General features: G+C 37.5%; 1 protein-coding gene across 1 annotated transcript; it reads right to left on the bottom strand.

Moving 5' to 3' along the window:
- Positions 1-2477: 2477 nt before the first annotated feature.
- On the bottom strand, positions 2478-8988 carry LOC134823588 (uncharacterized). The gene is made up of 9 exons (XM_063835122.1): positions 8843-8988; positions 5506-5618; positions 5090-5180; positions 4846-4924; positions 4422-4552; positions 3895-4078; positions 3457-3771; positions 3034-3114; positions 2478-2653 (listed from the first exon to the last, which is right to left on the bottom strand). Exons 3-9 carry the CDS (start codon positions 5105-5107, stop codon positions 2478-2480), a joined length of 984 nt encoding a protein of 327 aa, XP_063691192.1. The 5' UTR covers positions 5108-5180; positions 5506-5618; positions 8843-8988.
- Positions 8989-13311: the final 4323 nt, after the last annotated feature.

The raw sequence follows: 13311 nt of genomic DNA on the forward strand, positions 1-13311 counted from the left end.
AGTAAATCTGGGTTTGCAGCATATCGGGGTTTTACTGCCACTGGTACTAAAAGAATCTTAATATGGTTTCTCTGGTTCTGATGGTTCTGATGCAGAAAGGCCAAAGGGGTCCCCTCCCCCCTGTTACAAAGGTAAATTAAGGTTTTCTGGTTGGAAATGGAAATTCCGATTTTGTGTTTATGAGAAGATGAGACTGCAATTTTACATCATTCCTAAAATTTCCACAAATATTTTGATTTTGAAAAAATGGAGTTGACTAATTTAAATTAATGTTAAAAACTAACGCAACGCCACTTTTCGTCTTATAAACATTTTACTGTTATTAATACGCTGCATTGTGTTGGTATCTGGGTATATTTCAATGTGAAATAGGTTAATTGTTTGTTTGCGTTTAAGTCAGTGATAGACGAATTTATTAAAGTATTAATCAATAATCATTAATTAATCATCAGTTAAATAAAATCAAGTCAAATTAAAATTACTGTGATAACTTCCAGAGCCATCAAAAGAATTATTCTTAACGTATAAAATATGATCTGGGTAAAATATGTTGCTATTTTGCATTTACAAACTATCGTTAGTTAAGTATTATAATCAGTCATTATTATAAAAGTCAATCAAATTCAATTTAAATATTAGTTTATCATTATCAAGGAAAGTTGCCACACAGTGGTGATTCGAGTCTAATAATTTACATATTAATTTACATATCAATCTTCATGTTAATCAAAGCATTTAATTTAAATGTAGCACAATTAATCATCTTTCATATAAAAGTTACAAATTCTTCAAAAATTAAAGTTCTGCTTATCTTGCGTGTCTCTAATTGTCAGAATAAAACAATAAGTTGTCATTATCAGCTAGCTAATTCACTAGCGCGCTAGCTAGCTTATTCGCTAGCTAATTCTCTAACACTATATGAATATCTTATTCAAGTCTTTGTTGAAGTTCCAGTTATTTCAATAACTCAAGTGGTCTTCTAACCAGAGCCCTCTCGCGCTTGCACTTGCAGTAGCGAGTGGTCTTGCAGTAGCGCGCGAAACTCAAGTGGTCTTCGCATCTCCGTCACTAACAGCTCGTGTGCGGGTAAGCCGCGCTCTACGCGCACTATGCGCTGTTTGGATGTTCATAGCTCCACTCGACATCAGACGAGACACAGATATTTCGTTATCTGACTCTGTTTTTAAGGGTTCTCTTTCCAAACTACGACGTGGCGGCGGCACCGGGTCACCTGCTTCCTTATCTGAACCACATGACCCCTTATCTGAACAACATGATCCCTTATCTGATACTGATTTCGTGTCTGAGTCGCGCGACTCCGTGCTCCGCGGCTGGCTCGCTTCCAATCCCAACGTACCAGAATGACTGACTGGTTGACCGTTCTGAGAGGTAGGGGTTGAACAAATGCTGTCACGTGATGACGAGACGGACTCCCCGCCTGAGACGGACAGGTTTTCGGAGGAGAGTGAGGTGACGGAGTAACACCTTCCTCTGATACTACTGTATCCTGAAATCATGGGTAACACTCAATCAATACATTTAGTACACACATTTACAAGGTTTACATATTAGAATTTATATTACATGAGTTTTTTGAAATGTCAAACACATGTTACATATTAGTTAATTTATATTACGTGAGTTTGAAATTTCAAACACATGTTAATTGCTTTCTTTTTAACGGTACGGTTGATCACGATAACAAATAACAAGTAATTGATACTTATATTTTGTCGTTATAATTAAGTTGCTCGAATGATTCAAACTTCTCAGTTTAAGTGGCGATTGGTTGACAACAAGTCCTACCAATTACGAGCTTCAAACAGATCAAGTATACAGTGTTCCCCCACAAATAATAAACTAGCAATATTTCATTGAATAAGTACATACTAATTGAGTGTAAGTACCTGAGGATTTTGTGGCATGGGACTCAGTAGAGTAGTCCCTCTTCAACAGAGAGTCCAGATTATTGGGACAGAGCCTGGAATGAGACATTCACCTCGTAAATACTCTAACCATAACTTCCGCTCAGTCAGCTGGTACAGTATACGCCTCTCTGGCTCTTCCCCATGCTTCACTGCAGGGGTTAAATGTCATGGTACAGGGTTAAATGTCATGGTACAGGGTTAAATGTCATGGTAACAGGGTAAATTCATGGTACACAGGGGTTTATATGTCCTGGTAGCAGGGTTAAATGTCATGGTACCGAGCTTATTATTCATCAGGTCTGAGTCGATTATTTCAATATTCCACAAATCTCAGGTTATTCCTGATTTTCAGGAATTGGGTCACAGATCACCACAACATCAGCCAACGGTCACTAATGAGCGTGGTGCATGGATTTAGAATTGTGGAGATTGCAGAACCAAAAATAAGAATGTGTCATAATTTGAAATTCTTTGTTCAGTTTGGAATTGTTCGAATGAAATTGGTGGAGCTGATGATAATTAGTATGAAATCACGGTGAAATTGCAAACTTATATCATGAAGTCATTCAATTTCCACCTGACACGTGATGCTAAGGCGGTTAACTCACGGTTTTTCGTGGACGATGATTTTCCGATGTTTTGAAGGCGTTTCTGAAAATCCTGACTCTCGATCAGATCTGAAACTGTCGGGTCATTCTGACTTTCACTTTGGGTCGATCTCTGCCCTGAAATAAAATTGTAATGATTAATAAAATTCTAGAAGTTGATATTTGATAAACTTGACTTCTGCCAGCTGGGAAAAGATCATCCTTACTTTGTCAAAAAAATAATTGAGTAGGTATAAGGCCAAACAAAATATATTGTATGACTAAGTAGTAAGTACACAATATTTCACTTATATTGTATGACTTAGTAGTAAGTACAACATATTTCACTTATATTGTAAGACCTAAGTAGTAAGTACACAATATTTTCACTTAATATTGAAGACTTAATAGTAAGTAACACAATATTCATATATATATTAGTTAAGACTAAGTAGCAAGTACACAATATTTCACTAATATTGTAAGACTAAGTAGTAAGTACACAATATTTCACTTACTAGGACTGTGTGCAGAATACTGCTCCTTGAGTCTCGTGATATAACTCTGGGCATTGAGCTCTCTGTTTTCCTTATCTTGATCTGCGGAGAAGACTTTGTTATTATCTTATTAAATACTAGCTCGAAGGGGAGGTCACTTCTAAAATTATCTCCGAAAATATGGGTTTAAAATTGGTAAAAATAAGGTCACGGTTTTCAAGTGTTGCCAGGATTTGGGCTGTTGAATTATGCTATTTTAGAAATTTACGACCTCGCATTTAATCTGTGATTTATGAAGCTTATTTCGGAAGTTGTAAATATGAGATGTTTTGAGAAACTTCTCGGCGTCAATTTACAGTCCTAGTCCATGTGTGAAAATTGGTAAAATTAAGAATAATCTAGATCGTAGAAGAGTGTGGATGTTAAAAGGAAAAGTAAGCTCACCACAAAACGAAGCCCTCTCCCCACACCCTCCTCCATCTGCCCTTACTTCAGCTGGGAGACTCGTGGTGCTCTGAGTAAGGTAGTTGGTAGGTAGTGCTGATGAGGACTGACACCTGATCTGTGACAAACTGGCACTCTGTGACAAACTGGCACTCTGTGACAAACTGACGCTGGATTGTGTTAGACTTGACTGGCTGACTGAGAGATTGGTGCGACTTATGTTGAGACTGGTGCGACTGAGTGAGCTTCGGAGGACCACGCAGGTGTCTTTTAGCTTGATACGGTCCACTCGGGGGACTGCTCCACTTCCTGTACCTGTGGTAAGACGGGGAGTGTCAGATAAACAGTAGCACACGTAATAACTTACGGTATTATTTTCCACCTGATACCAAATTTGTTTGATCATTTTTCGTATTAAGAGGCTACGGATAAACTTACTGGATTGAAATGAAGTGAGCTGCTCTATAAGATCAGGAGTAAGCCCTATTATTGATTGTTTCCTCGTCAAGGTTTTCTCCTGAACTGATTGTTTTCTTCCCTCAGGCATCAGCGTCTTCGAGATCTTTCTCGTCTTGGACACATCTTCCTTCAGTCGGGTTAGGTAGAACCAGTATTCACTTGACTGAAAAAAACGGTTTTTGTTAATCATTGATACTCATATCAAAAGGTCCTTTTTTAAACCTACAGTAAATATTATAGTATAATGGACATGGATTTTATGAATGGTATTACCGCACGTATATTTATATATTATCCCGCTGCATGTTAATTAATGTTAATTAATGAGCTAGAGTTAATGAGACACACAACGTTTCCAAATCAGAGCAATTATCAGAGTTAGAGGAAGACTGTACTTCATGTTAAATAGGGCACAAAATCCTCATTTTAAATTTAGTAATATTCGTATAGTTTTGTAGGTAATATATTAACCGCTAATTTTGAAAATCTTGTCAAAAATTTCTCACCGGGTCGAACCGCAAATCATTTTGGTTGCACCTCAGAAAATTGAGCTTCAGAAGAGATTTAAGAAATCGCCGACAATCTTCACGGCTCTCAAAGTCCGTGTTATTTTCAAGCCATTCCAGTAAATGTTTTCCTGTAAATTTATCGATCATTATTATGGTTGCACCATAAGGAGTGAGGGGAGGAAGGTTCGAGAGAGATGAAAAGATAGAGAGTTGTTAGGGCGGTTAGGGTCAGTAGGTGGAGTGTTTGGTAGGATTATTCTTTTTTTTCTGTATAGCATTCTAGTCACTCCGCAGTTTATTAACTGTGTTTCAACTCAGATACATACTTGAATCCAAGCTGTAACACAATCACGATACTTAAACTTGATTAAGAACTTGTAGAATAACCAGCACTCTTAAACCGTACAAAAACGAAATGTACCTTTAAAATTGGGATTGCTTTGGCTTCCCTTGTTGAAGTTAATCCAACTGGTCCTGCGTTTCTTGGCCCCAGCAATGTCCTGGGTAAGTTTTGGTTTTGGTCCAGGTTCATTATAATATATAATGTAGGACTTCTAGGGAATGAGCTTGGTTGTGGGACACCGGACACACTCAACTAGGGAAGTTGAGAGGCCTCAAATCAAATCTCATAAAAGAGATATCAACAGAGTGTGAGCCTGACTAACCTGGGTAAACTGCCTCATAATAGATAGACCCTGGACCCATATCTGTCTCTGGGACACTGTTCTCGGGTAGTCGTGGTTATCACTGCAGAAACTGTAACACGAACCCCTTTTTAGACTTTATGTTTTACATTATGTTGATTAACGAGTAAACACGGTGTTGTGATCGTGTGAGAGCTGATTACCTTATATGGTAGTGTTACCATAGCAACATTACCTTATATGATAGTGTTACCACATGCATAGCAACATTACCTTATATGGTATGGTTCCCAGGCAACATACCCTTATAATGTTATGTTACCACATGCATAGCAACACTGACACTGGCACTGACAAGTGGTACTCAGTTATGTAATCGGAAATATTATCCGGTGTGGAAAAGAATAAAATGCCTGATAATTATCAAGACAACAAACCTGTAAATGCGAGTGGGATCGTCTAGAAAGTGGTATTTCTCGTCAATGTGCTAGATAACTCTGTACTCTACCAGGTGTTTCCCTAACTTCACCCCTTCTTCTCTCGTGCTTACCTGTGCAAGTGCTTACCTGTGTACTCAACCTTTAAGTGTGTCAGAAAATGTGGATTAAACATATAAAGTTATACGTCAAATGAAAACATTGAGAGAATCTTTTACTCTTTTAGTTTGAAAGAGCGCACCGTTATCGCAAAACCATTCACTATAATTTAATTTTAATTACATATCAACACGTTTTATACCTAAACAAAATTCACACATTTAAAGTCTCCATACATGTACAAAAGAACCCCCACACATCAACTACAATTATCATACTCATATGTTTCTCTTCTATTCTCTCATCATGACGAACTTTCTCTCCCATTCTTCTCACCACGACTAGGTCCCAAGAACACTTTATTCCCCCTAATCTAATATTCATTCCTCTATACTCCATGACAGCCCACGTTATCTATATCCATTTCTTGCTTGCTCCACATCAAACATTTCTTTGTAATTATCTCCTCATGGTTTATAAGAAATGTTCTTCTCCCTAAGCTTCTTTCAAATATTAATTCAAATAAAGCCCAGGGACAGATGGCATACACGGTAAAATTCTAAAAAATGTTCCGAGGGTTTTAGCTATACACCTCTAACATGCATTTTTCGTGATCCTACAACATGGCTAACTTCCACAAGAATGGAAACTTGCAAATTGTTGTCCCAATATCTAAGAAAGGTAAGAAAAAGTGAGGTTGAAAACTATAGACCAATATCCCTTACTTGTTAGAGTCATGAAAGTTTTGAGCGCATTGTTAAACGTAAACTGCGTCATTGACAAGTAACCTTCTGATCCCAGGCAGCATTGTTTCTAGAGGCACACGTCATGCACAAACCAATAGGTTGACTTTTGTGATAGCCTTGCATTGTCTCTTAAACGAAAACATTAATCTAATCCATGTTGTGTATTAATGATTTTGCTAAGCAATGAATTTGTAAATCATGAAATCCATCTTCATAAGCTAAAGACCTTATATAACATTGATGGTACACTTCTCAAATTTCTTACTCAATTACCTTCAAAAGGCCGTTACCAAAGAGTGGTTATTGATAATGAGATGTCATCTACCCTCTCAGTTAATTCTGGTGTCCCCCAGGGCTCGATCCTTGTCCCTTACTTTTGTATGTATATCAATGATAGTCCTCTTGGCCTTCGATAATACAGATATTGTTTTGTATGCCATGATACAAAAATCGCTTAAATACATTCATCTTCTGAAATACCAATTTACAATGGAAATAGGAACTATCTCTCTGACTGGCACTTAGAAACAAAATGCGATTCCATCCAGCAAATGTAAAGTGGCTTATAGTTTCCAGGAAAGCCATCTTTATCTCCTCCATTCGCATTAATCTGATGGCTCTCCTCTTGTGTATGTAGAGTTAGAAAAAGATCTTGGAGTCGATGTTACTCCTCAGCTAAGTTGGAATAGTCCAGTGCGACGAAATTTATACTAAGCCATGCCAACAACTTGGTATGGTCAGAAAGAGATGGCCATATTGTCATTCGATCTGAAACGTTCGCCGGGCGCTTTACCTCTCCCTAGTTCGTAGCCAATTCGAAAATTGTTCCATAATCTGCGCCCTTGTAATAAATCAATTAGAGATAAATTAGAAAGACACCAAAAGAGAGCTATTAAATGGATTCTGTCTGAAAGAGGGCCGCAGTTAACCACCGAGCAAAATATGTCAAAAAGTGCAAGCTTGTCGAACATTTCTCCCCTTTGTCTCAAAAGTTTGAACTTGAATGATCTATTTTTTTCCACAAGTTCTGAAACAATTTAATCCGATGTATCGCTGCCTCACTATCTCTCTTTCTATACAGGGCAACTACTCGACTAAGACTTTGCCACCCGACAGTCCTGTCTATTGTGTCATCAATTTTACCTAAGTTAAGTTGTCAGATTCAAACCACCATAATATGTACCTCAAATAGCCCCACTGGCAAAATCAATTTTCTACAGAACTCATATACGTGGAATGACCCCTTTACAGATAAGACAGATTGTGGTCCTACTAGTCTTTTCCAAAGCTGAGGTCACAAAGCATCTATGAAATTTTATTGGATAGTGAAACAACAGCCTAGCCTAGTCTCTTTGCTCCCCCATATTATTATTATTATTTGTTTTATTAATTTTTTTTCCCTACTCTTGCCGAAGGCAAAAAGATCTAGGAATAAGTAATCGGGTTTAGATATATGTGTGGCCCGATGGTCCTACGTTGATGACAAAAGTCTGGCACCTTCGTAATATAGACCACTCCCCTATAATTATGGTGAATAGGAAAAGCGACTGTTATGCTGCGGGCCGCAACGCTAGCCATGTGTTAATTGATTACAGGTAATTTCCTCCTTCGCAAGTTATTTTCCGCAATTTTTTGGATTCATTTATTGTTGATGCGCAGCGCTAACATTGGTCAACTAAATCTCAATTTTGACCATGCACAATACCCACTCATTTAAAAACCATAGTATGTAAATATTTTTCACTTTTTTTTCCCAGTCACACATTGTCACCCAAAAGAATTAATGGTACAAGTAACATCGTGGGGAAAATTAACGTGCGTGTTTAAACCGCGGCGAAAATTCTTGTTTATCCTCCTTCTAACTACTTACAACATCATATCACCCTTCACCCGCACACCTTCTCCACACATTAATGACCAATCAGACCTGTATCTAATGTATCTGGAATTTGACTATGAAAAATACCAATTTTGACTATATAACCACAGTTAATCACCATGGCATTGTTTGTTATTTAAAATATTTTTTCCATAATTTTTGGATTTAGATTAATTTCCGATGTAATGGTTCCAAGTGTACTGCGGACATAGTTCACTATGTGTATACCGTGTTTGGTGCCCATCAAAATTTTACAGATGGGGGCGATATTATGAACGATTCAATTTTTTTTATTATTCATCATTGCTGTACTCGTAAAATTTGAAAAGTATTTAATAAAAAAGATAAGAATTTAAAAAGGTTCGCAAATTGCGGTAAACATGGCAAAAGTAATTGTATCAAACAGTTCTTGGAGCGGGCTATTGAAACATATAAATTATATAGCAGGAGCTTTCCAAATACGTGTGTATAACCCGAGCAACTGGCAACACACTAGCGATATATAACTTTACCTACAATCTTAAATGAGTAAGTCACATCATTGTAATAATAATGTCACATACATTTGGTGTATCGATCGTACATCGTAGAATTGTATAAAAATGTACTATACCTGTCCATCGTTGTCCAGTAACCACGACACAAGCTTCTGTCCACTGAACTGGCTGTCTAACTCCTGTCCTATCTTACTCTTTAGGTTCTCCCCGATAACATAGATATTCTTCACGTGTAAATTCTCTAACGACATACCATAATGCTGAGGTGAAGATTTTATTAGAAGATCAAGGTTTCAATACTTAATGCTAAAGTGAAGATTTTATTAGAAAATCAAGGTTTCAATACCTAATGCTAAAGGGAAGATTTTATTAGAAGATCAAGGTTTCAATACTTAATGCTAAAGCGAAGATTTATTAGAAGATCAAGGTTTCAATACTTAATGCTAAAGTGAAGATTTTATTAGAAGATCAAGGTTTCAATACTTAATGCTAAAGTGAAGATTTTATTAGAAGATTAAGGTTTCAATACTTAATGCTAAAGTGAAGATTTTATTAGAAGAATCAAGGTTTCAAAACTTAATGCTAAAGTGAAGATTTTATTAGAAGATCAAGGTTTCAATACTTAATGCTAAAGTGAAGATTTTATTAGAATATCAAGTTTCCAATACTTAATGCAAAGTGAAGATTTTATTAGAAGATCAAGGTTTCAATACTTAATGCTAAAGTGAATATTTTATTAGAAGATCAAGGTTTCAATAGGCAGAAAATAGGCAGAAAAATTTTAGCGAGAGCTAGTTAAGAGCTGCAAGAAATATTGAAGCAGTGTAAATGTAGGCTAGCATATTATAGCTGGGATACATTATTGGGCCTTTTTAATCAGCCGTGTGGGTGGGGCGGGTCCTATTTCATGACTTAACTCTGAAGCAGCTGCAGGAGGCATTATAATGTCGGGTACCTGACTTATCGTTATCAACTAAAGTTCGATAAGGTATTGATAAAAAAACTAAAAAAGATTCTGTCTCATCGTTAAAACCTGAATTCTTAGATTTAGAGAGTACTGTAACTACTGAAACTGAAAAAATTCGGTATACGGTCTCTAATACAAATAAAAACAAGTCTAAAATAAAATAGAAATAAGAGAACAAATGTGAATGATTAAATGTATCTCATCATATTCTGATGCATTTCAAATTCAACGACATGGACAGAATGAAATCGCACGATGTTCAAACGATTAACGAATAGCAAAAACGAAATCAATACTACAAAGCCAACCAAAAATAAAACATTACAAAACCGACAAATTATCTTGGCTAATAAAATCCTAGTTTCGTCGACATACGATGAGACTGAGAGTGACAAACAACAACTCCCTGCAGTTATATGCAAACTCTGTAATTAATTATCCCCTCCCTTTTAACACCTACTTTAAACTACGGAAACTGTCTACAATATGTCATATTCTCCATCTGTTTACAATAAATATATGTCACTTAAACGCCCGGACCAATCTATTAACAGGTATATTATACTACAGTACATATGACTCCACTTCACTAACCAGTACTATACGTCCACTACCAGTACATATGACGTCACTACCAGTACATATGACGTAGTATATAGGGCTCATACCGCATTCCGGTCACTAAAGAATATGCAATTGCACCTGTCAAGGAAATACATTCTTTTGTGTAAGGAAACAAGTTTTAAAGTCAAGTTTGTAATATATTGTGATGGCACCAAGGGCTAATAAAAGCACCAGTTTGTAGCATAAACTACAGCGACAATGTGAGGGTTTGTGATTGCTTGTTTATTATATATGGAGCAAACCTGGAACATTTGCCAAATCTTATCAGTAATGACAGAATAAAGAAAAACAACGCACATGCCCTAATTTGGTAACAAGTTTATTCGCGAGTGTGAGGGTATGTGATATACGTTTATATTTGAAACAACATCGCACCAATCACAAACTCTGAAAATCTTATCAGTAAAACTAACAACAAAGAATAAAACATGTCCTCATTTGGTTAAAAATCTGACAACCACGGCTCTAACTCAATAACGCAAACATCACGAAAGTAGAAAGCACGATGTCACCAAACCGTGGCTTTATTGGATGAGGGACTAGATTTTACAAGAATTTAAGAAACCTGATACGAACGATAAGGTATGTGGAATGTTAACAACACCAATTTCCCAAGACTGCTCTTCTCACGGCTGATTGTTAGATAGACAAGAGTACGGGTTGTGATTTGTGAGCTGGTACATCAACACAAAATTCTGAACCTACGAAAAAGTTCAAACAATTGTCTACAGACCAGTTTTTGAATTTTGTAATTTTATATTCAGATTAAAGTTATGATCCGTTGAAAAATATGAATTCAACATAAAATACACATACAATTTCGAACAATAATAATTCTGACACCCTGCTGTAAAACCGTTAGATAGACAAGAGTAAACCCTCCTCGTCCGGTTAATAATTTTGAGAGAACAAAGGAGAATATTAGTTCCGGTACGGAAATTGTGCAGCTTTAATGTAATTAACAAACTAGTATTAAGATTTATCAAGGTGCAATTAGATCTAAGTCTGTTGTAATTTTATCACAACATTCCAAAACTGCCAAGCTTTCGAAATGACAGTTTTTGATTTTTTTGTTGAAGCTCCACTCCTGTGCACCTTGGAATCTTTAATAAATGCATTTGATGAGAAAACATTACATAATTACGCACCACAAATATGACTACGCCTGACTAGAAGGTCGGTGTAATTTAATACGTAAATTACAAATGTCGGATTTTGGGCTAGATTCGACTGTCGGGTGATAATTTGAGGCAAGTTAAAGCCCTCAGGTATTTTTCATGTTTATCGCGCGATTTGTAAGGTTCGTGGAATCGTGAAATGAAAGAAAAAAGCATCTAAAAACTGTTAAACAAGTATAATACTATAATAGTAGCAACACAACTTATCCCTCCACTGCATCTAAAAAACTTGTATTTCTCTAACTAGAGTCACTTGAAAGTATCATACTGCCAGTATGCTGCATATTTGGACGACATGATGACTGGTGGTGATGTTTAACGCCATTCTTAACAAAATAACAAGCACACAAAAATTCTAACCCGCACAAAAGGAATTTTATCCAGCACAAAGGGCAAAGGAAAATATCAAGATCTGAATTGAGAAGTAGAAAAAGCTAAAACGTATCCCCCAGATTGTATAGGTGTGGTGAAGATGACCAAGTCTACCTGCTGTTATGATCATATCATGACAGGGCCGTACAGCAGACGTGAGGGTTACGGTCGGTAAAGACACTGAAAGTAATCAGGTAGTCCAGTGTTAAAATGGTGTCATGATTACTTTACTAGTCGTGGTATGTGATGAGCTCACGAGGTTCGCGCTACAGCCACACGTGGGCAGCTCACAAATTAGTGGCTGGCGGCTGCACTTCATTATAATAATACTCACTAATTCCAATGATATTCATGACCCGGCCACATGGTGATTGGTTGTTGCTACTTTGTTTTATCTTTATATATAATATATATATAATATACATATACATGTATATTGCATATTTAATATATGTCGTCTATCTTTACCTATCGTAAGAATGTTATGAATTTTATACGATCATTTAACTATCAAATACAATATTACTGTATTATAATACTGCTAATTTTCCTTCATGCGACTTGTAAAAAGACCAGTTTCAAGAAATTAGTTTCAATTTTTACGATAACAACATCATAAATCTTATAACCAATCTAACCAAAATTCGAAGAGGCCGCTGAAAAAGAACTCAAGTAGAAACTTATATAGTTAAATGTTGTATATATATATGGTATATATATGGTTCCAACCACAAAATAATGTGACAGATGACTCCGCCCCTAGGCGGCTCAACCCCTATCGACCCCTAGTCACTAGTCGGCCCCTAGTCGCCCCTAGTCGGTCCCTAGTCGCCTCCTAGACGGCCCTTAGACCGGCCCCAATTCGTCCCATAGTCTGCCCCTAGTCGCCCTAGTCGGGGCCCCTAGCGGCCCCTAGTAGGGGCCCAGTCGCCGCCTAAGTCGCCCCTAGTCGGCCCATAGTCGGCCCCTAGTCGGCCCCTATAAGTCGGCCCCTAGTCGGCCCCTATAAGTCGGCCCCTATAAGTCGGCCCCCCGCCATATCCTTGGTCCTAACTCAGAACAGATCAATGTTATTCAATCAGTGACGTTAATATTTTTACCATATTGTGATCAATCCCACGGGTCCAAGGAGGACTATAGTGCATTTTAGCAAAGAAACAGCTGCAACTGCTGCACACTGCTCTCACTGCGGAGGCTCTGCTCACTGCTGCTCACTGCTGCTCACTGCTGCTAACTGCTGCTCACGAGGCTGCTAACTGCTGCTAACTGCTGCTGTCGCGCGCGCCCATAGCAGCAGTGAGCAGCAGTGAGCAGCAGTGAGCAGCAGTTACTGTTAGCAGCAGTGAGCAGCAGTGAGCAGCGCCAGCAGTGAGCAGCAGTTAGCAGCAGTTAGCAGCAGTTTCTTTGTGAATCATAACTTATATGGAAAACATGAGAAAATTTG

This window comes from Bolinopsis microptera, chromosome 11 (assembly GCF_026151205.1).
Source record: "Bolinopsis microptera isolate Bmic1 chromosome 11, MBARI_Bmic_1.0, whole genome shotgun sequence".
Taxonomy (NCBI): Eukaryota; Metazoa; Ctenophora; class Tentaculata; order Lobata; family Bolinopsidae; genus Bolinopsis; species Bolinopsis microptera.

Bases quoted from the DNA above. Each gene is read 5' to 3' on its own strand.
- LOC134823588 (XM_063835122.1), bottom strand. The intron at 4,553-4,845 runs GTACATTTCGTT...ATAAATTTACAG, and splicing joins AAGCAATCCCAATTTTAAAG to GAAAACATTTACTGGAATGG. The intron at 3,115-3,456 runs GTGAGCTTACTT...TCTTCTCCGCAG, and splicing joins GGAGAGGGCTTCGTTTTGTG to ATCAAGATAAGGAAAACAGA.